This window comes from Oryctolagus cuniculus, chromosome 11 (assembly GCF_051225735.1).
Source record: "Oryctolagus cuniculus isolate XC-2025 breed Fujian yellow rabbit chromosome 11, ASM5122573v1, whole genome shotgun sequence".
Taxonomy (NCBI): Eukaryota; Metazoa; Chordata; class Mammalia; order Lagomorpha; family Leporidae; genus Oryctolagus; species Oryctolagus cuniculus.
The window spans coordinates 13,945,622-13,967,583 of NC_142877.1; the positions used below are offsets into that span (position 1 = coordinate 13,945,622).

The 21,962-nt window shown below is 49.3% G+C and overlaps 1 protein-coding gene and 1 long non-coding RNA gene across 2 annotated transcripts; one reads left to right on the top strand and one right to left on the bottom strand.

Moving 5' to 3' along the window:
* Positions 1–6,577: 6,577 nt before the first annotated feature.
* LOC149123344 (uncharacterized) lies at positions 6,578–9,612 on the bottom strand. Its single transcript, XR_016216527.1, has 2 exons — positions 9,557–9,612; positions 6,578–8,079 (listed from the first exon to the last, which is right to left on the bottom strand). It is a non-coding gene; the product is annotated as an uncharacterized LOC149123344 (long non-coding RNA).
* Positions 9,613–15,648: 6,036 nt separating this feature from the next.
* TP53TG5 (TP53 target 5) lies at positions 15,649–18,593 on the top strand. The gene is made up of 4 exons (XM_051844998.3): positions 15,649–15,735; positions 16,000–16,074; positions 16,274–16,404; positions 17,879–18,593. The coding sequence occupies exons 1-4, from the start codon at positions 15,649–15,651 to the stop codon at positions 18,525–18,527; spliced, it is 942 nt and encodes a 313-aa protein (XP_051700958.3). The 3' UTR covers positions 18,528–18,593.
* The last annotated feature ends 3,369 nt before the right edge of the window (positions 18,594–21,962 follow it).

The following is a 21,962-nucleotide window of genomic DNA, read 5'->3' on the forward strand; positions in this document are numbered from 1 at the left end:
CTCCTGCTTATTTTAAATTTAAATTGCTCTTCTTTTGCATTTAGGTTGATTTCAAATCTTTCTTCTACCACAGTAAATGCATTTAATGTTATAAATTTTCCTTCAAGCACAGTTTTTGCTGCATCCTACAGAGTGGATCAGCTGTGTTTTCATTTTCATTTAGCTCAAAATATTTTTAAATTTCTCTTGAGACTTTTTTGATCCATGTGTTATTTAGTAGCGTGTTGCTTAATCTGCAAATATCTTGGGATTTTCCAGTTTTCTGTTACCTAGTTTAATTCCACTGTGGTTTGAAAACAAAGCCTGCATGATTTCTATTTCTTTACGTTTATTCAGGTGTCTTATGGCCCAGAATGTATTTTATCTTGGATGTTCCAGTAAGCTCAATGAGAACGTACATCCTGCTGTTGTTGCATGAAGTATGATAAATGCCAGTTAGATCAAGTTGATGGATAGAGGTGTTTATGTTAACAATATACTTACTGATTTCTTTTCTGCCTGCTTGATTCATCAATTATTGAAAGAGGGGGCCAGTTTTATGGGTTAAGCTGCTGCTTGCCATACTGGCATCATATATCAGAGTGCTGGTGGGAGTCCCGGCCGCTCTGCTTCCCAGCCAGCTCCCTGCTAATGCACCTGGGAAGGCAGCAGCAGATGGCCCAGTACGTAGGCCCTGCCAACCATGTGGGAAGCCTGAATGGAGTTTTTGGCTCCTGGCTTCGGCCTGGTTCAGCCCTTGCTGCTGGGGCCATTTGGGGAGTGAACCAGCAGATGGAAGATTCTCTTTCCCTCTCTCTGTCTCTCTGTTATTCTGCCTTTCAAATAAAAAAATAGATCTTATTTTTAAAAATTGAAAGAGGATTGTTAAAGTCTCCAACTATAGCTGAATTTATCTATTTCTCCCTGGAGTTCTACAGTTTCTGCATTACATATTTTGGCATTGTACTGTTAGGGCATACACATGGAACATTGTTAGATCTTAGAGAGCAGATCCTTTTGTTATTATGTAATAGTCATCTTTATCCTTGATGATATTTCTTATTCTGAAGTCTGCTTGTCAGGAATTACATAGCTACTCTTGCTCTTTTATGCTAGCATAATATATTTCTCTACACCTCTATGTTTCAACTCTCTGTGTCTTTATATAAAGTAAAGTTTAAACTTTTCTTAAAAATTTGGAGGGAGGGAGAGAGGGGTATCTCATCTACTGGTCACTCCCCAAATGGGACTGGACCTGCTGCAGCTGGGAGCCAGGAACTCAGTCCAGGTGTCTCTCCTGGGCGGCAGGGACACAATTACAGAGCCATCGTCACTGCCTCTCCGGGTCTATATTAGCAGGAGCGGAGCTGAGACGGAAACGCAGGCACTCCAGTAGGGCAGGGGGGTTCCAACCAGCACCTCAACTGCCAGGCCAGACACCAACCTTCAAGTAGGGTTATGGGTTTTTTGTTTTTGTTTTTAAATCTCTTCTATCATTTATTTTCTTTTTTTTTAAGACTTAATTATTTATTTGAAAGTAAGAGTTACTCAGAGAGAGAGAGAGAGAGAGAGAGAGAGAGAGAGAGGTCTTCCATCCTCTGGTTCACTCCCCAATTGGCTGCAACAGCCGGAGCTGCACCCATCTGAAGCCAGGAGCCAGGAGCTTCCCCCAGGTCTCCCATGTGGGTGCAGGGGCCCAAGGACTTGGGCTATCCTCCACTGCTTTCCCAGGCCATAGCAGAGAGCTGGATCAGAAGTGGAGCATCCGGGTCTTGAACTGGCACCCATATGGGATGCTGGCACTGCAGGTGGTAGCTTTACCCACAGTGCTGGCCCCCAAATCTTGGTCTTTTAATTGGTATATTCAGGCCATATACACTTAAAGTGGATATTGATATAAGTGGTTCAATATTCATCACATTTTAAAATGCTATTTCTTTTTTTCCCCTTTTTCTATCTTCTCTGGTTTTACTTATTTATTTTTTAACATCTTGATGAAGGTGTGTCATCTTGGTAACATGAATTTTTTAAATATTTCATCTACTTGAAAGGCAGAGTGGCCGGCCCCGTGGCTCACTAGGCTAATCCTCTGCCTGCAGTGCTGGTATTCTGGGTTCTAGTACCACTTGGGGCGCCGGTTCTGTCCCGGTTGCTCCTCTTCCAGGCCAGCTCTCTGCTGTGGCCCAGGAAAGCAGTGAAGGATGGCCCAAGTGCTTGGGCCCTGCATCCGCATGGGAGACCAGGAGGAAGCACCTGGCTCCTGGCTTCGGATTGGTGCAGTGCACCGGCGATAGCGGCCATTTGGGGGGTGAACCAACGGAAGGAAGACCTTTCTCTGTCTCTCTCACTGTCTAACTCTGCCTGTCAAAAAAAAAAAAATTTCATCTACTTGAAAGGCAGAGTGACAGAGGAAAGGGAGATAAAGGTAAGTATCTACATCTGCAGGTTCACTCTTTAAATGCCTGCAACAGTCAGGACTGGGCCAGGCTGAAGCCAGGAGCGAGAATCTTCATCTGGGTCTTCCACGTGGGTAGCAGGGACCCAAGCACTTGAGCCATCATCTGCTGCCCTCCAAGATGCATTAGTAGGAAGCTGGATGAGTGGCGAAGTCACTTGGACTTGGAATAGGTACTGTTGTGGGGTGCAGGCATCCCAAGCAGCAACTGCACTGCCACACCTGCCCCTCTTCTCTCGTTTTAACTTAGCACTTTAAACAATTCTATTTTCTTTTCTCTCTTACCCAATAATTATACTTGTTTTTAAAAAAATCTTCAGTAGTTTCCCTAGAGTCTTTTTTTTTTTTTTTATCTTTTTCAGGCAGAGTGGACAGTGAGAGAGAGAGACAGAGAGAAAGGTCTTCCTTTTGCCGTTGGTTCACCCTCCAATGGCCGCCGCGGCGGGCGTGCTGCAGCCGTCACACCAAGCTGATCCGAAGGCAGGAGCCAGGTGTTTCTCCTGGTCTCCCATGGGGTGCAGGGCCCAAGCACCTGGGCCATCCTCCACTGCACTCCCGGGCCACAGCAGAGAGCTGGCCTGGAAGAGGGGCAACCGGGACAGAATCCGGCGCCCCGACTGGGACTAGAACCCGGTGTGCCAGCGCCGCAAGGCGGAGGATTAGCCTAGTGAGCCGCGGCGCCGGCCACCCTAGAGTCTTTAAACCACATTTATTATAACTGATTTCACTGTCACTTCAAAGGTAGTACAGGTACCATATAGCACAGATCCTTAGCCATCATAAAAACAGACACAAAAATCTCAACAAAATACGGTAGGCCTCGCTTATCCCAGAAGGGTGTGTTCCAAGATCCTCTTTGAAACCTGAAACTGGATAGTAATGAGCCCTATATATACTATTACACTATGTTTTTACCTATAGAATAATACCTATAATAAAGATGAATTTATAATAGGCACAGTAAAAGATTGGCAACAATAATTAATAATAACAGAACCATGATCACAACAGACTTTAGTAAAAGCTATATGAATGAGGTCTATCTCTCTTTTCAAAATCTCTCAGTGCACTTTTCCTTTTCCACTTCAGTCTCCCTTTGGCATATCTGAGTTGCCAGCATCATGACTCTAGCACTTTGGAGACATCGCTAAGTAAAGCAAGTGTTCCTGGGACAGAAGCAGTCCCAGCACAGCGGATCTGATAACTGAGATGGTTACGAAGAATGTAACGCGGAGCAGAGCAAGCAGCACGGTTGTGATGGACAAAGGGAGCAGTTTTCAGTCTGGGCAGATCAGAGCAGGACAGCGTGAGCTGCCACACCACTCAGAACGGCACACCATTTAAAGCTTATGAACTGGTTATTTCTGGGATTCTCCATTTAATATTTTTGGACCATGTTTGACCAGAGGTAACTGAAAACACGGAAAGTGAAACCATGGATAAAAGGGGATTATTATTTATACTAGGAAATTTAATCTAGCAATTAATAAAAAATTATATGCCACAACAAACTGGGTTATTTAGGGATTTAAGCCTGGATCAATATTAAGAAATCAATAATGAATCTACCATATAAAGAACTATGGAAAAAAATCACATGATATCAATTGATGCAGAAAAATCCTTAGACAGTGGCTGGCTCTGTGGCGTAGTGGGTAAAGTCACCACCTGTAGTGCCAGCATCCCATATGGGCGCCGGTTTGAGTCCCAGCTGCTCCACTTCTGATCCAGCTCTCTGTGATGGCCTGGGAAGGCAGTAGAAGATGGTGCAAGTCCTTGGGCCCCTGCACCCACTTGAGAGACTTGGAAGAAGCTCCTGGCTCCTGGCTTCAGATCGGTGCAGCTCCAGCCGTTGCAGCCAATTGGGGAGTGAACCAGTGGATGGAAGACCTCTCTCTCTCTGCCTCTCCTTCTCTCTGTGTGTAACTCTTTCAAATAAATAAATAAATCTTAAAAAAAAATCATTAGACAAACCTCAATACCAATTCATGATTAAAAAAAAAAAAAAACTAGGAATAGATGACAACTTTGAACTTGACAGAGACCACTGACTAACATTTATGCCTAACATCACACTTAATGGTGAAAGATTGGATGCTTTTCCATTAAAAACAAGGCAAATATGTCTGCCCCAACAACTTTTATTCAACATAGTACTGCAAGTCCTAGCCAAAGTCCTAGCCAAAGTCCTAGCCAGCACAAGGCAAGAGAAAGAAATGAAAGGTAAACAAATTTGGGAAGAAAATAATTGCAAATCATACATCCTGAAAGGACTAATATCTGTAATATAAAAAACTCTCAAAACTAAGCAATAAAAAAAAAAAACGCTCCAATTGGAAAATGGGCAAAAGACTTGAACAGATATTTCACCAGAGGATACAGAGATGGCAAATAAATACACTGAAATATATTCAACATTCATAGCTATTAGGGAAACACAAATTTCTTTTTTTTTTTTTTTGGACAGGCAGAGTTAGACAGTGAGAGAGAGAGACAGAGAGAAAGGTCTTCCCCCCAATGGCCGCCACGGCCGGCACACCGCACTGATCCAAAGCCAGGAGCCAGGTGCTTCTCCTGGTCTCCCATGAGGGTGCAGGGCCCAAGCACTTGGGCCATCCTCCACTGCACTCCCTGGCCACAGCAGAGAGCTGGCCTGGAAGAGGGGCAACCGGGACAGAATCCGGCGCCCCGACCGGGACTAGAACCTGGGGTGCCGGCGCCACAGGCAGAGGATTAGGCTATTGAGCTGTGGGGACGGCCCAAGGAAATGCAAATTTAAGCTATGATGAAATATCACTATGTACCTTTAAAAGAAAGATAAAAATTAGTGACCATAGCAGAAGCAGTTAGAATGCAGAGCCACAGCCCGTACATGCTGGCAGGAAGGAATGTAAGATGATATAGTCACCCCAAAAAAGAGCTCGGCAGTTTCTTGGAAAACTAAACATAGACATACGATCCAGCAATCATACTCCTAGCAATTATTCTGGAGAAACTACAGCTCTATCTCCCCAAACCTGTACCTGATGTGAGTAGCTGCTTTATTTCCAACAGCCCTAAACTGGAAACAGTTTCAATGTTCTTCGGTAGGTAAATGGCAAACAAACTGAGGTACCCGCATACCGTGGAATACTACTCAGCAGAAAGGAACACATTATTAGACACAACAAGGTGGACTGACACAAAGGGAGACTACACTTGGCTCTGACACTGCTGTAGGCATTTAAGATGTTACCACTGGGGTAAAGGAAGGAAAGATGCACAGGACCTGTAGGTGTTTATTTTTTTAAATATTCTGTGAGTCTATAAAATATAAAGAGTCTATAAAAAGCTGGAACCAGGAGCCAGTGCTGGGACTCAGACCCAGGTACGTGCTATGGGATACAGGCATCTTAACTGCAAAGCCAAGCATTCACCCCAAACATCCACTGATGCCTGCCACAGCTGGACCCTACGAGCATTATGCTGGGGGGTGGGGAAGCAAGTTTCAAAAGACCATATGCTGAGTGATTCCATTCATATAGCATTCTTGAAATGACAAAAGTATACAGATAGAGAACAATCAGTGATTTCCATGGATTATGGATGGGATAGAGAGAAACAGTGTAGATGGTACAAGAGATCTTTTTGATGATAGCACACACACGCACACACAAATGGTTAAAACTGGTAAAATCTAAACAAGCCCTGCGTATTGTATTGAGGTCAATCTCCTCGATTTCAAATAGTTTTGAAAGTTGTCATCATTGGGGGAAACTAGGCGAAGTATACAGGGAGTCTTTTTGTACTATTTTTGCAACTTCCTTTGGATCTAAAATTATATATAATTTTAAAAAATAAATTTTCAAGGTGAGAAGAGACCTTTGAATCCCAAAATTCTACTGGCAGAAAGCAGGTTGAGAAAACTACAACTGCAAATATGAGCAAAAAAGGAGCAATGCCCCAGGATGAAGAATCCAGGGGGCTGAGTTAAAATCCTAACAGGCATATTGTGCAGAAATCAATAAGCTGATTGTAAAATTTACAAGGAAAAGCAGAGGAAATACAATAGTCAAAGGGATTTTGATTAAAAAAAAATAGAAAAGTTGTTGAACTCACTGATTTCAAGTGTTACTACAAAGCTACACTAATCAAAACAGATTGTGAGATTTACTATAATGGAATCAAGACAGTACAGTACTAGCAAAGGATACACAGAGACCAATGAGATAGAACAAACAGTATGGAATTGGATCCACAAGTGTGGTCCATCAACTTTTGAAAAAACCACGAAAGCATCCAATGGAGAGAAGACATTCTTTTTAACAAATTGTGTTGGAATAATTGGATAATCATTTGAAAAAGAACCTCAATTCACACCTTATACTATATACATGAATCTAAAAAAAAACCTAAAACTATAAAATGTCTAGAAGAAAACATAGGAGTAAGACTCAGTATCTTTGGGTTAACAAATATCCTCAGATGTAAAAGCATTGTCTACTTTTTGAAAAATGATAAATTGGACTTCATAAAAATTAAAATTAAGAATCTGTTCTTAAGTTCATGAAAAGATAAACCACGGACTAATAGAAAATACTTGCATGGGGCCGGTGCTGTGGTGCAGTGGGTTAACGCCCTGGCCTGAAGCGCTGGCAATCCCATATGGGCGCCGGTTCGCATCCCGGCTGCTCTACTTCCAATCCAGCTCTCTGCTGTGGCCTGGGAAGGCAGTGAAAGATGGCTCAAGTCCTTGGGACCCTGCACCCGCACGGGAGACCTGGAGGAGGCTCCTGACTCCTGGCTTCGGATCGGTGCAACTCCAGCCATTGTGGCCAACTGGGAAGTGAACCATCGGATGGAGAACCTCTCTCTCTCTTCCCCTCTTTCTCTCTCTGTGAAATTCTGTCTTTCAAATAAATAAATAAATCTTTAAAAAAAAAAAAAAAAGAAAGAAAATTCTTGCAAATCTCTGATAAAGGGAACTACTAGACTTTGGAGAGAACTCTCAATCCTCAATAATACGAAAATAATCCAACTTAAAAATGGGCAAAAGAATTGAGTACACTTTACTAAGCAAGACAGAAGTGGCAAATAAGCACATGAAAATATGCTCAACATTACTAATCATTAAGGAAAGACAAATTAACAATTCCACGAGGCACAACTACATCAAAAAAGCCCAAACAATTTAACAACACCAGATGGTACCAAGCATGTGGAGCACCGAGACCTCTCATCCATTGCTGGTGGGAATATAAACTAGCACAGCCACTTTGGGAAACTGGCAATTTCTCATAAAGTTAAACATACAATTACCATACAATCCAGTAATTCCATTCCTCCGTATAACCAAGTGAAACAGAAACCTGTGTTCCCACAAACATCTGCACAAATGTGTTTACTAACTTGATCCATAATCACTGAAAACCAAGAGTCTAGGCCAGATATCCCTTAACAAGTAGATAAACAGTGGCAGTTTATAGAGGGGCAAGCTGGTCACCCATGAACAGAGACAAACTACTGACTCTCGACACGTGTGACTCTCAAGTGAGGGAAACCCAGATTTGAAAAGCTCCGGGCTGTGCAGTTCCATTTATCTGCTGCTCTGGAAAAGGCACGGCTGTAGGGACTGCAAACATCTCGGCTGTCGCCAGGCCTGGAAGCTGTAACCACAAAGAGTCGGCTCTAGGGGAGTCAGGGCAGTTATGCAACCATTCCACATATCGATTGTTGAGGTTATGCAACAGTACGCCTTTGTCACAGCTTCTAGGAGGGAACACTGACAAGTGTTAACTTTACCATATGTAGAACACATGAGATCACAGACAGGAGCGAAGGAACTAAAGCGCAAAGTATGGGAGGAAGCACACAAATCAAAAGATGGAAACTCATATCCATTAGGATGGCTACTACAAAAGCAGAAAGACAAAAACAGAAACAACAAACATTGGGGAGGATGTAGAAAAACTAGAATCAAGTGCATTGCTGGTGGGAATATAAAATCGTACAGCTACTACAGAAAACAGTATGCTTAGTCCTCACAAAATTAAAAGTAGGGGCCAGCGCTGTGATGCAGCGGGTTAAGCCGCCGCCATATGGGCACCAGTCCACATCTCAGCTGCTCTACTTCCCATTCATCTCCCTGCTAGTAAACCTGGGAGACCAGTGGAAGATGGGTGACCCGGTGGAGTTCCAGGTTCCTGGCTTTGGCCTGGCCCAGCCCCAGCCATTGCTGCCATTTGGGGAAAACTCCAGTGGAAGATCCTCTCTGTAATTCAGGTTTTCAAATAAATAAATAAATCTTTTTTTTTTTAAATTTTAAAATAGAATCACCATGTGGTCCAGCAATTCCACTGCTGGTATACAAGGATACTTTAAAAAGCTTGTGGAAAACAATTAAAATGTTTGTTTTGGTGCAAACATTTTTTGGATCCCTTGCATAGCTCTTCCATAATACACACTTCCCATTCACTTTTTGAAGACCCTTCATTATATACAAGAGGACTGAAAGCAGTCTGGAGGTATTTGTACACTCACAATCACAGCAGTTTACTCACAATAGTCAAAAGAGAGACAACTCAACTGTCCAACAACTGATAAATGAATAGACAAAATGTGGTACCCATGCAATGGAATATCATTCATTCTTTAAGAAGAAATTCTGGGGGCCGGGGCTGTGGCACAGCAGGTTAATGTCCTGGCCTGAAGCGCCGACATCCCATATGGGTGCCAGTTCTAGTCCTGGCTGCTCCTCTTCCGATCCAGCTCTCTGCTATGGCCTGGGAAAGCAGTAGAGATGGCCCCTGAGCCCACATGAGAGACCCAGAAGCTCCTGGCTCCTGGCTCCTGGCTCCTGGCTCCTGGCTCCTGGCTCCTGGCTTTGGATCAGCGCAGCTCCGGCCATTGCGGCCAACTGGGGAGTGAACTAGCGGATGGAAGACCTCTCTCTCTCTCTCTCTCTCTCTCTCTCTCTCTCTCTCCTCTCTGTGTAACTCTGACTTTCAAATAAATAAATAAATAAATAAATCTTTAAAAAAAAAGAAATTCTGGCATTTGCTAAAACATGCATGAAGTTTCAGGACACTATGTAAGTAAAACAAGCCAGTCACTAAGACACAAGCACTCTACAATTCCACTTACATGCTGTACCTAGAGTAGTCAAATTCATAGAACACAGCATAGTGGTTGCCAGGGACTGAAGGGAGAGAGAGACAGTGGATCACTGTTTAATGAGTATAGAGTTTCAGTTTCACAAGATGAAGAAAGTTCTAGAGGGGTCGGTGTTGTGGTGCAGTGGTTAAAACGGCTGCCTGCCACACCGGCATCCCATATGGGCACTGGTTCAAGAACTGGCTGCTCCACTTCCAATCCAGCTCCCTGCTAATCTGCCTGGGAAAATAGCAGAAGATGGCCTAAGAACTTGGGCCCCTGCCACCCATGTGGGAGACCTGGATGGAATTCCAGAATCCTATCTTCAGCCTGGCCCAGTCCTGGTCATTGCAGCCATTTAGGGAGTGGAGCAGCAGATGGGAAATTCTCTCTCTCTCTCTCTCCCTCACTCCCTCTGTGTAACTCTTTCAAATAAATAAATCTCGAGGACCTGGGTTTCATTCCTGGCTCCTGAATCCAGCTTCCTGCCAATGCAGACGCTGGTGGTGGCTTACGTAATTGAGTTCCTGCCACTGACACGGGAGCCGTAAATTACATTTCAGCTCCTGACCACTGCAAGCATGGGAGAATGAACAGGCAGATGGGAGCAAGCCTTCTCGATGTGTGTGTGTGCGTGTGTGCGTGTGCGTGTGTGTGTGCATGTGTGCGTGTGTGTGCATATGTGTGTGTGTTTCTTCCTTAAAACATTTTAAAAATGGTTAAGATGGTACATTTTGTTATGTGCACTTAACAGTTAAAAAGAATGGAGGTCTCTCACTCAAGGGTCTCGGATTTAGCCCACAAGGCTTACTAGCTCTGTGTCACTGGCCAAGTCTCTCTTCCCATGAGTGTTGGTTTTCCGCTGGTAAATGAAAGGACCAAACAAGACTGGATTTGGAAAAACTGCTTTGTTGGCTATGCCTGCTGTACAAAGTCTGGTGGCGAGGCTCTCCCTGCCCCCTTAGGGGTGATCTACTTAGGTGGTCACGGCTTCAGAAGGCAGGGAAGCAAGCGAGGGGCAAAAAGTATGGACTAGGTACAGCCACTTAGGAAGAGTGAATGCTATGACGCAGCAACAGCACTCCTGGGTATTTATCCAAAGGAGTTGAAAATTTATGTTCTTGCAAAAAATTGCACACAGATGTTTATAGCAACTTTATTCATAATTTCCAAAGTGTAGAATCAATCAAGACATTATTTAGTAGGCAAACAGATAAATCTAAGTCTCGACAACAGAATACTATTCGGTATTAAGAAAAATATGTGATCAAGCTATGAAAAGACATAGAGGAAAATTAAATGTATATTACTAGGAGAAAGAAAGCAACTCCAAAAGGCTGTATAGTGCATCATTCCAACTATACGACATTCTGGAAAAGGCAAACCTACGGAGGCAGTGAGCAGCAGTGCTTGCCAGGGCTTAGTGAGGACGGAGGCCTCAACAGGTGGAGCACAGGGCTTACAGGGCAGTGAAGCTATTCTGGAAAATACTACAAGGTGAACATACGTCACTGTACAATTGTCCAAACCCACAGAATATACGACCCCAAGAGGGAATCCTAAGGCAAACTGTCGACTCTGAGTGATGATGATACGTCAGTGTAAGTCCATCAGTTGTAACAAATACATCTCTCTCTCGGGGATGTTAATAGGGGGAGTGGCCATGCAGAGACAGGGGAATATCAGATGGGAAATCTCTGAACCTTCCACTCAATTTTGTTGTGAGCCTAAAACTGCTGAGAGAGAGAGAGGAGAGAGAGAGAATGTCTTATAAAAATACATAAACATTAAAAAAAAAAAAAAGTACAGACTAGAAGAGAATAGCAGGGGCAGCCAGCGGGCTCCCAGCACAGAATCCAGCCTCCCTGTCTCAGTCGACGGAGCCCTTCCAGAGCTCCCTAGATCCTTAGGACAAACTCCCTGCTCCTCAGCCTGGTTCCAAGCTCTTCGCACTCTAAGAAGTGTCTCCAGGGCCAACCCTGGCCACTCTCAGCCCCTTTCCACTCTTTACACCCCCTCTTTGAGGAGTTCCTTGTCCACCACAAGAGATCTTTGCCTGGCCTATTGCCACTCATCCTCCATCCTCAGCACCACCTCCAGGAAGGCTTCCCTGCCTCCCCAGCTGGGTTAAGAGCTCCTCCTCTGTGCCTTGATTACCCTCATCATTCACTTTCCAGAAAATCCTTATCAAACACCAGTTATCCACCAGGCACTATTCTAGGCTCTGGGAGGTTATTAATAAATAAAACAAAAACTTCTTCTCCCGAGGAGCCCACATTCTAGTGGTACCTCTCCCCTTGGCTGTGAACTTGAAGGGAAGTGTGTTCTGCCTACAGTGTTGCTGTCTGTGGAGCCTAGCACACCGGGGTCCTCAGCCCTTGGCGCCCAGGGGCTGAGTGGCAGATGCAGATGACCCTGATGTAGCTGCAGGCACCAGGGCCTCCGAGCAGTCTCGGTCCAGCAGAACCCAGTTGATGAGAGCTGAAATTGTGCCAGCTAAGGAAGGGGACGCTGAGCAGGCAGAAGCCGAGCTGTACTGCAGAGGACAGGAGGGAGAGAAGGAAAGGAGCATCTTTGACGTCTTCCCTCGCCATCACCCTCTTGGTCCCTGAGCCAATTTAACCTGTCACAGCCACTCCCCAGCCCCACCGCCTCCACCCCCCCGCCCCCACAGCCATTGCTTTCACTCTCATAATAGAAGACATTTCCATGGGAGAAGCTGCTCTGCAGGATAGGCTTGGTCCAGCACCCTCAAAGCGGGAGCTGAGCAGTCCCCGTGCACGCACACACTCCTGCCAGGTGCGGCGTGGGGTGCAGTGGCGCCCACGCCTGCCTGGGTATCAGCTGCTATTCTGACTGGGGTGTGCCTGAGCAGCTGCGTTTCACCAGCTCGTCAGACTGCAGGGAAGCAGAGCTGAGCGCCAGGCTTCTGGAGCAGCCAGCGTCCCTGCAAAGCCTCCCAAGCTCCGTCCCCACCCACTGGGACGCCCTCTAGCCCATGCTTTCTTCTGTAGGGCAGACCCACTGCCTGCGCCCTTCCTGTCCACTTCACCCTGTAGTCTTTTCTCCAAGAAGTTTCCACCCGAGCTGGCGGTGGTGTGCTGCAGCTCGCTCACAAGGGCTCACCAAAGCGACTGTGAAGCACAGCTTAACACCAAAACTTAACTTGTGAAATTTACAATTGGGCCAGTGCTGTGGTGGTAAAGCTGCCACCTGCAGTGCCAGCATCTCATATGGATACCAGTTCAAGTCCCAGCTGTTCCCCTTCCAATCCAGCTCTCTGCTGTGGCCTAGGAAAGCAGTAGAAGATGGCCCAAGTCCTTGGGCCCCTGCACCTGCATGGGAGATGCTCCTGGCTCCTGGCTTCGGCTCTCAGCTCCAGTTGTTGTGGCCAATTGAGGAGTGAACCAGCAGATGGAAGACTTTCTCTCTGCCTCTCCTCTCTCTGTGCAACTCTTCCAAATAAATAAATAAATCTTGGGGGGAAAAAAAGGCCTGTAGAAATTTTTAAAGAAATTTACAACTGAATATTAAAAACAAAGATGAAAATGTTCAAACTTATCACTTTCTAAATTTTTTGTTACCTTTTACTAACTGTATCTTCTTGAGATTCTTTATATCTGCTTATCTGTACAGGAGAAATATAGACTATAAAGGCATGGGTTAGGGTTAGGGTTAGGGCTAGGGCTAGGGCTAGGGGTAGGGCTAGGGCTAGGGTTATGGCTAGGGCTAGGGCTAGGGCTAGGGTTAGGGTTAGGGTTAGGGCTAGGGCTAGGGTTAGGGTTAGGGTTAGGGCTAGGGCTAGGGCTAGGGCTAGGGTTAGGGCTAGGGCTAGGGCTGGGGCTAGGGCTAGGGCTAGGGCTAGGGCTAGGGTTAGGGCTGGGGCTAGGGCTTGGGCTGGGGGTGGGGGTAGGGCTAGGGCTAGGGTTAGGGTTAGGGTTAGGGCTAGGGCTAGGGCTAGGGTTAGGGCTAGGGTTAGGGCTAGGGTTAGGGCTAGGGCTAGGGCTAGGGCTAGGGCTAGGGCTAGGGCTAGGGCTAGGGTTAGGGCTAGCGCTAGGGCTAGGGTAGCTCTTGTGCATTTCTACCCAACTCTGAGTTTGGTGACATCAACTCCGTGGCTGAAATCTGCTGTGGTAGGAGTATTCACATCAAAGAAACAAATAATTGTGACAAACTGGGTTTAATTTATTGTTTTGTTGACTGCCTGTACCCTTGGTTGGCCATGGATGAAATCCAGCCCACCAACTATTTTTGTAAATAAAGTTTTATTGCCACACTGCCATTGCCCATTCATTTACCTGTTACCTGTACCTGCTTTCACACTACAATGACACAGATGAATAGTAGAACTATGTGGCCTGGGTTAGTAAAATAGCGCAGTCTTATCTGTGGTGCCATCTATGCCCCAGACACCATCCTAGGCTCTAGACCCTCCGCCATTGCTGGAAGCCAGGTGACCAGATGGCCCAGCCACCAGTGTTCCCTCTCCCACCCCCACAATGGGATGTGTAGCTCCTACTTCCCTGCCCACATCCCTACCAAGGTTTACCAGGACCTGTTCCGGAGCACACGCTCTCTCTTGATCTCTCTCTCTCGTACACTCTCTTACTCTCTCGTCCTCTCCCCGGGGCCCATCGGGTTCCCCCAACCCGACAATAAACTTTTCTCTGAACTCTGGTGATTGGCGTGTTTTGTGGTGGCCTTATGGCCTGCAAAGTCTAACGTATTTACTATCTGGCTCTTTACATTAGAAATCCACTTAGCCATGTCTAGGCTTAAGAACTAATAGAAGAAACGTTAATAAATGCAGATGAAATGTAAACACATGTAGTCTATGGCCATGACATTGTAAAGCACACACACACACACACACACACAAACCTGAGAAAATATACTTCCGATATCCAAAACCTATGATCCAGTTCAGCAGGAACTCCATCAGGTCGCTGAGGAATGAGTAAAATTCCAACACCTTGACTGTTTTGTTTCTTACTTTTTAATGTAAATGAGATACCAACATTCCTGTTGGTATATGCTACATTTGTTTATCCATTAAAACCACAGGTTGGAAGCCATGGATAGGAGGGAAAAATTCAAGAAAATCATACTATATGAATTGGATAATAAAATTTACAGTAAAGAGCATTGTGGAGTTTTATTATTTGTAGATGTCTATAAGATGTACAGCACTTGCACGCCCACATGTACACACTTCATCCCAGAGAGCCAGCTGTTCAACAATAAGGCACATGGCTTTGTCTCCCCTCCACTAGACTGTAAGCTCCCCAAGGGGAGAATTTTCTCCCAATGCTTAGAAAAGTACCTGGTGCGGAGCTGGCGCTGTTGGCATCCAATATGGACACGAGTTTGAGTCCTGGCTGCTCTACTTCCGATCCAGCTCCCTGCTAATGTGCCTGAGAAAGCAGAGGAAGATGGCCCAAGGGCTTGGGCTCCTGCAACCATGTGGGGGACCCAGAAGAAGCTCCTGGCTCCTGACTTCAGACTGTTCCGGCTCTAGCCATTGAGGCCATTTGGGGAATGAGCCAGAGGATGGACGATCTCTCTCTCTCTCTCTCATTCTGTAACTCTGCCTTTAAAATAAATAAATCTTCTTAAAAAAAAAAAGAAAAAAAAAAAACACCTGGACTATAGCAGGTATGCAATCAATCTACGTAACACCAATGAGCACAGTGAGGGACGCCTTGGCTTCAAACCTTTGTTAGATGTCCAGCTCCACCATCACCCAGCTAGGTGACCTTGAGTAAACTATTCAACTTCTTTGAATCTTGGCTTTCTCATTGAAAAACAGGGGGCCCCCGCTTACCTCACAGGGAGCTGTGACAACCTCTGCTGAGGTGCCGCTGTTGTCACCTACTGTGTGTCCTCACAGATGGGGATTTCCTTCTGAGCCTCCGACCCTGGCCCTGTCACACATTTCAGTGACGTCACAGCCCTCCGGCCTGGGAGCTCTAGCAGTCACATCCGATGCCCCGCCTGAGTGCTGGCTGTACTGAGAGGGGCAGGGTGCTCGATATACTTGGTACAGTCTTGCTCCATCTGTCTTGGAGCCTCACAGCCCCAGCATGAGCCCACCAGCAAAGAAGAGGCCCCAGAGTAGAGTGGTTTTCCAGGTCGGACTTTGGACCAGAGCCCTCGACGGGGGGTGGGAGGTGAGCCCCTTACGAGGGGCCTAAACAGAGAGTCCATCCATACCAAGGACAGGGGAGAGAGAGGGAAGGGTGAAGGGAAATGGGAGAGTTAAAATGGTCTCTCCAGCTCTGCCCCAAAACCAAGGTGTCAAACTCCCAGTCACAGGAGGTCAAACTGTGCTCAGCCAACGGGAGAGGTGCAGTGGAGGCACTGGGGAATTCCTCCTGTGTTAGCGCCTGCGCGTGCGCTCGCTCTCTCTCTCCCTCTCTCTCTCTGTTCCGCAGACACAAGATGAGAAACTGCAGGACAAGATAAGACAGCCTATCAACAAAATAATCAAGCGGAACCGACTTAAAATGGTGAGACGTCCCCCTTTGGCCCCAGCTCGGGGAGCCTATGTGCCCACACAGCGCTGCTCCCGCGTGCCAGGCTGCGTGACCCAGCAGGGGTGTGCAGGTGCAGCCAGGAGCCGAGTTGAGCCAGAGGCAGAGAGGGGCCTGGCAGACTATCCCGGGAGAGCTGAAGCTTCTATTTTTCTGGTTTCTCAACCCCCGGCAGGTGTTAAGGAACTTGTCGCTCCTGAAGATACTCAAGAGCTCAAATCACCGGATCCTGGAGCTGCATAACCTGGCCAAGAGGTGTTGGAATTCACTGCTCAGCGTTCCAAAGATCCTCCACATCGCCTCCAGGTGAGCCGGGCCCACCTGTCGCTCCCTGGGGACTCCGACAGCTGTCTCCCAGGGACAGAGCTCTGGCTAAGGGATTTACAGAAGGGGTTTGATCTTCACAGGGGCAGGTTACTTGTCAGCTCTACCTTCCCACTGATGGGGGCTAAGGCTCAAAGGGTGAAGAGACTTATCCCAGTTAACTGAACTATTACGTGGCAGACTTGGGATCCGAGGCCACTGCTGTGGTCGTAACAATGGTCATAATCATCCAACTATGGGCCAGCCCACAATCGGGCACCGAGGGGGCTCAGTCCTCTCCCTCTCCCTCCCAAACTGTCACAACAGAGACGCACCTGCAGACTGGCCCCTGAAATCTGAGGACGAGGCCATCTCGCCAAGTCCCATCAGAATGGGAGTTCCCACCAGAACAGTCAGAAAGCTACCGTTCGCTGGGCACCTGCTCAATGCCACCTCCTGTGCTTTACACACTTTGCAAACATGCACCTCGTGATTTCGTTCTTCACCACAATCCTGTTGGGTAGACAGGACAATCCCAGTCTTACAGACAATGAAACAAAAGCTCTAACAGTCTGAGTTCTTGCCCTGTTGCACAGGCGGTAAGGGGTAGAAGCAGAATCTGAGCCCATCCGGCTGACCCCAAAAGCCCGCGCTCCATCAGCCGCCCTGCAGCGCCACTGCCGCCTGCCTTGCAGAAGTGTTGTGAGCAGCGGGCGGCAGCAGCACTGCTGTTATCCTGAGCCCAAGGCCTCGCCCTCCTCACACAGCCAGGGCAGTGCAGCCATTGCGCTTCCGCAACTGATCAGACGCCCTTAGGGGCTGTCTCCTTCCAGCATGCAATGTCTCCGCTTACTCCACCTCTCTGATTTGGCAGCCCAGAAAGATGGAGCCAAAGGACTGGATCACATAGTCCCAAGGCTTTCCAACTTTTTTTTTTTTTTTAGATCAGTGGAACTTCTCTCAAATGTGTACCCCCAAGCTCCAACCATACTGAGGAGGGGTGGTGTCCTGCCCTCGTCCTGCCCCCACCCCCCACCACCACCCATGCATTGCACCTGTGATACCTGGGAACACAATCTGAAACAACAACACTAGGCTGTTCATTCTCTCAACTGAACTCCAGAGAGACAGACCCCTAACCTAGGCGCAGACGTGGACCATACACAGAGCACTTCAAACTCACAGGAAAGCCTGCATTACCTTATAATTCTATCTCTCCATAACTTTTTGAAGCCTCCCTCATATTCCTATGTGTCCTTACAGTGGGTCACACCTGTCACCTGCCCAACCTCTCACATCTCTCTGCCACTACTTAGCCCACCCCCCACTGCCGGGCACTAGAGAACTTTCTTTTCAGGCCCTCTCTCGCTATCCTAATAGGCTCCCCGAGCTGGCTGCAAAGCCGCGATCTCAGGCCTGGGCAGGAGGACCAGGGCCTCTGTCCTCCTCCACTGACCACCTGTCCTCTCCCTTCCAGGGACAACAAAGTCAGCAACACAGAAAAACAAAATACTGAAGAGCTCCAGGCAGCTACGTGCCTCGACAAGAATCTGGAGTCCAAGCAATTCGAGTCCAGCGCGGAATCTCAGGAGACAAAGCCCCCAGAGTGGGAGTCTGAGGTGGCACCAGAGACGAAGAGCACGGAAGAGGGGTCACCTGCAGCAGTGACATGGAAGGAAGGGCAGGCGGAGCCTGAGGCCCCAAGGACATCCAGGGGCCACGGCCCCAACCCTGGTGCCTGGGGGACGCAACTACCCGCTGGGGGCCCCCAAGCCAACTTAATCAAGACCTACCACGGAACTCCCTGGGAGGAGACGAGGCAGCTGGGTGCAGCCGACCAGGGCGACTGGTTTGAGGGGCTGCCCACACGGATCCGCCTGCCAGGGCCCCGGGTCATGTGCAGGGCCTCCACTCTGCGCTGGGTCAAGCGCTGCTGCACCCGCTTCTGCTCGGCATCACTTGAGCACCCCAGGGGCCATCCGCGCAAGGTGGGTGTGCCACTGCCGGGCCAGCGGGAGGTGCAGGCCCTGAAGTCGTGGGGTTCGACATCCGGAGTTCTGCAGCGCTGTGGCAGGCAGTGCTGGGAGGTCCCACCTTCGGGCCCAGAGGGAGGGAGAAGCCACTGACCAAGGCCATGAGGCCCCTCTGGATGCCACTAGGGGCTCTAGGGGAGGAGGGGCCCTGGAAGTGTGGGTTCCCAGGTGGATTGTCTCATGGCTTCAGAGGAACCAGAACTGCCCCGCCTCTGACTCTCACAGCCAGAGGTTAAGCAAACGAGTTTAGGAATAACTAAACCTGCGAGTGGGGAAGTGCCAACTGGGGCTTTGAGGCATTCCACCCCCTTGGACCAAATCTGTTCTCCATGTATATTGGACTCATGCATGCCTCAAATAAGATTTACTGTGAGAAAAAAAAAAAATTAGAAATACTCCAGCCCCACCGTGGGAGCACTGCGTGTCCGTGAAAGGAAGAGGGTGGCTGGCTCGGCAGTCCCCTTCAGCAAAACCAGCTCCTCTCGCCGGCCAACAGCGCCCCCTGGAGGCGGCCTTAGCGCCTAACACTGAGGTCTCTGCACGCAGGTGGTGTGATCCAGCGCGGGCGCCAGAGCGAGGTGTGAGAGGGTGGAGATCTCGCCCGCCTTCGGCTGCACGGGAGGGAGGGGCAGGACAAGTCTCCCGTCTGCAAATAAAATCTCCCACAGGGCACTGCACAACACTGCTGTGAGCTCTACCTGTCTGTCCCGGGGCTGGGAAGGACGTAGCAGGGGAGGAAGCGTGCGGGCCAGGACTTCAGCCTCGCCCCACTCCCGTCCCCTGCGAGCTGCACCCCTCCCCCACCGGCTCTGCATTTTCCTCTGTGAGGTCAGCGGAGGGGGCGCAAGGTGCCTCAGGACGGCTCAGCGAGCCAAGGACATGCACAGCGCCTTGCCCAGGCTCGCTTGTCCAGGAAGAGACAGGGGCAAGAACTCCAACTGGGGTCTGCCGCTCCCCATTCCACTGTCCCAACAAAAGAACAAGGCGGCGAGGAGAGGCTGCCCAGAGCTCTCAGGCCGGCAGAACCCGGCGGAACGAGTGTGCATCAGCATGGTGCCGATGTTATCAGCGCCCCTGCTGTCAAACAGGTGTCATCCAGGCCTCCACAGGTGCACGGCCTGAGTCACAGGTCAGACACACAGGGCCAGGCGGGGCCTGGTAATGGGTATCCACCCTCACCCGAGCCCTGGGACCCCATTAGATCGGGGTCACCCTCTGTAAGAGCCACAGGGCCCTGAGCAGCAGTCGGGAGAGGAAACCCTTTATCTGGAGGAAGTGTAGTTCTCCACACTCTGCAGAGGCAGTCTGCAGGGTGGGCGGCTTCGGAGAGCAGCGCTGTCAGAGTCAGCGAGGGGCCACGGCCTTCCGGGAGGGAAGTCAGGCAGTGCCCAGTCTAGGAGACAGGGAGAACACAGGGCGGGCCTCCGCTTGAGCACTGGGCACTGACACTGGGCATTGCCGGCTGGCCCAGCCTCGGCATGGGGACTGCTCTAAGCCGCACTCCTCCTCAGCCTCTGCCGGCGCCTCTGCTGCGTGCCCCCCACCTCCCCACCTGTAAGCTCCGGCACCAGCCTGCGGTATGTGCTGTGCTCGCCCTCCACCACATGCTCCAGCCTAGAGCGCACGCCCACTTTCCCACAGTCTCTGTCCCGTGACCTCCACTTCCACCTCCACCTGCCCCTGCCCAGCGTGGCCTCTGGCCCACACCCTGAGTGGCCTCCACGTGGCTTTGCCTGCTGGGCACCATCCACCCCATCAAGCTCAGAACAGAAGTGTGCCTCTGCCTTCTTTCTCAAGCACTTCTGTCCCGTCGGCTTTGCCTGGACTTCGATCCTCACTGGGCCGTGAGTCAGGGCATTGCATTCCCAACAAAAATCACTCTTTGGGGGTGTGGGCTGCACTAGTTTTCACCGGAGCCCCGCGTGGAGGCTGGAATGGGTGAGCTGTGGCCAGATTGGCACAACTGGGGGCCCTCCACCCCTCTTCTCCCCTTGTTCAGTCCCTCCAACCTGAGGCCCCTCTTCCGGGCTCAGTAAAATCCTGACCTCACTGGGTTACAGGGGAAGACGCAGGAGTCAGCTGTGGTGAGAGCAGACAGGGGCTCCATACCAACCACCCAGACCCCCGGCGACCTCCCGGCGACCTCACATTAGAAGACGCCACGGCTCAGAGGACGGGGAGCAGCGGCAGAGGCAGCAGCCAAGTTCTGGATCACGGCCTACAGGCCAGGAAGTGTGCTAGGTGCTTCACACGGGACATCTTTAGACAGGGGAGCTGGAGCAGCTCACCCAGGTTCTCACAGCAGATACTGGGGACCCCGGGACTCAGCCCTGCGCTCCGGAAGTGGCAGGCCAGACCTCAAACCTTCAGCTCCCTGGCCCCCGTGCTTGCTCACCTCCCTTTACTGCTTTCCTACGGAAAAGTCCCAAGACCTTGGTTTTTACTCTCCACAGACGGCCGCTCCTGACCCAAGTCGGTGGCTTCTGGGCTGCAGGTAGCAGGGAGTGTTCCACACCTGTGCACAGGCTCCGCTCGGGGGCCGCCAGAGGCAAGCCGCCCTGGCCGGGGGTCACCGAGGAAGGAGCCCACGAAACAGCTTCCAGGGGAACGTGCTTGGGTTACCAGCCCTCCCGGACTGAGGGGACCCCCAACGTCTGCTGGCTGCCATGTGGCCCCCATGTGCTCCGGATTTGGACAGAGCTGCCTAGACGGAGCCAAGAGTCAGAGTTGCTCTTTGCCAGGGACCCCTTTCTCCTCCTCCTTCAGGGTTGTAAGCCACCCTGAACACCAGCTACGCAGCAGTCGCAGGGTTCACAGGGTTCACGTGAGGATGGGGTGGAGGGAGGGCCAGACTTCAGACCCCAGGAAGTCAAAAGCTACGCCCACTTAGCTGGAGGCTGCAGCAACTTCCTGCTGCAGGCACCACCCTTCGTCCTTAGGAAATAAAGATTTTTCTTCATTCCTACAGTCGCTAGGAAGTCTAGACATATTTCATGTACTAACAGTTTTTCTTGGAAACACAGTAACTTTATAAAGCACTATTCATCTTTGGTATTTCAAACCAAACAAGTGCAGCAGGATGAGAAGACCTGAGGTCCGACGGGCTGCTTAATCATCGAAAACTTAACTAAGGACCCCTTCAGGATGAGCTTATTGGTATCGCTACCAGAGCACAAACCCTGGGCCTGCCAGCTCCACACAGGCAGCTCTGGGTAAGCCCCTTACAGCTTCCTGACCCGCAACACACAGAAGGTGCAGCTCCCGACTTCGGAAGGCTGTGATGACCGCGGGACAGAGCAGACGTAGAGCCCCTAGCCACTGCCGATACTTATTGACAGATGTCATTTGTTAATAAAATGACAGGACGTGTCACTGTCCTTGCCATCCTCCCCGGGACTCACCTCTAGAAACTGCCCTTATTGTACAGGGAAATCATAAGCAGCCCACGATGGGCATGCATTTTTAGCCCCAAGTGTCAGGTCAGTCGCTATGTTACTTGTTTAAAAATTGGCTCCCCTTTTTGGTGGT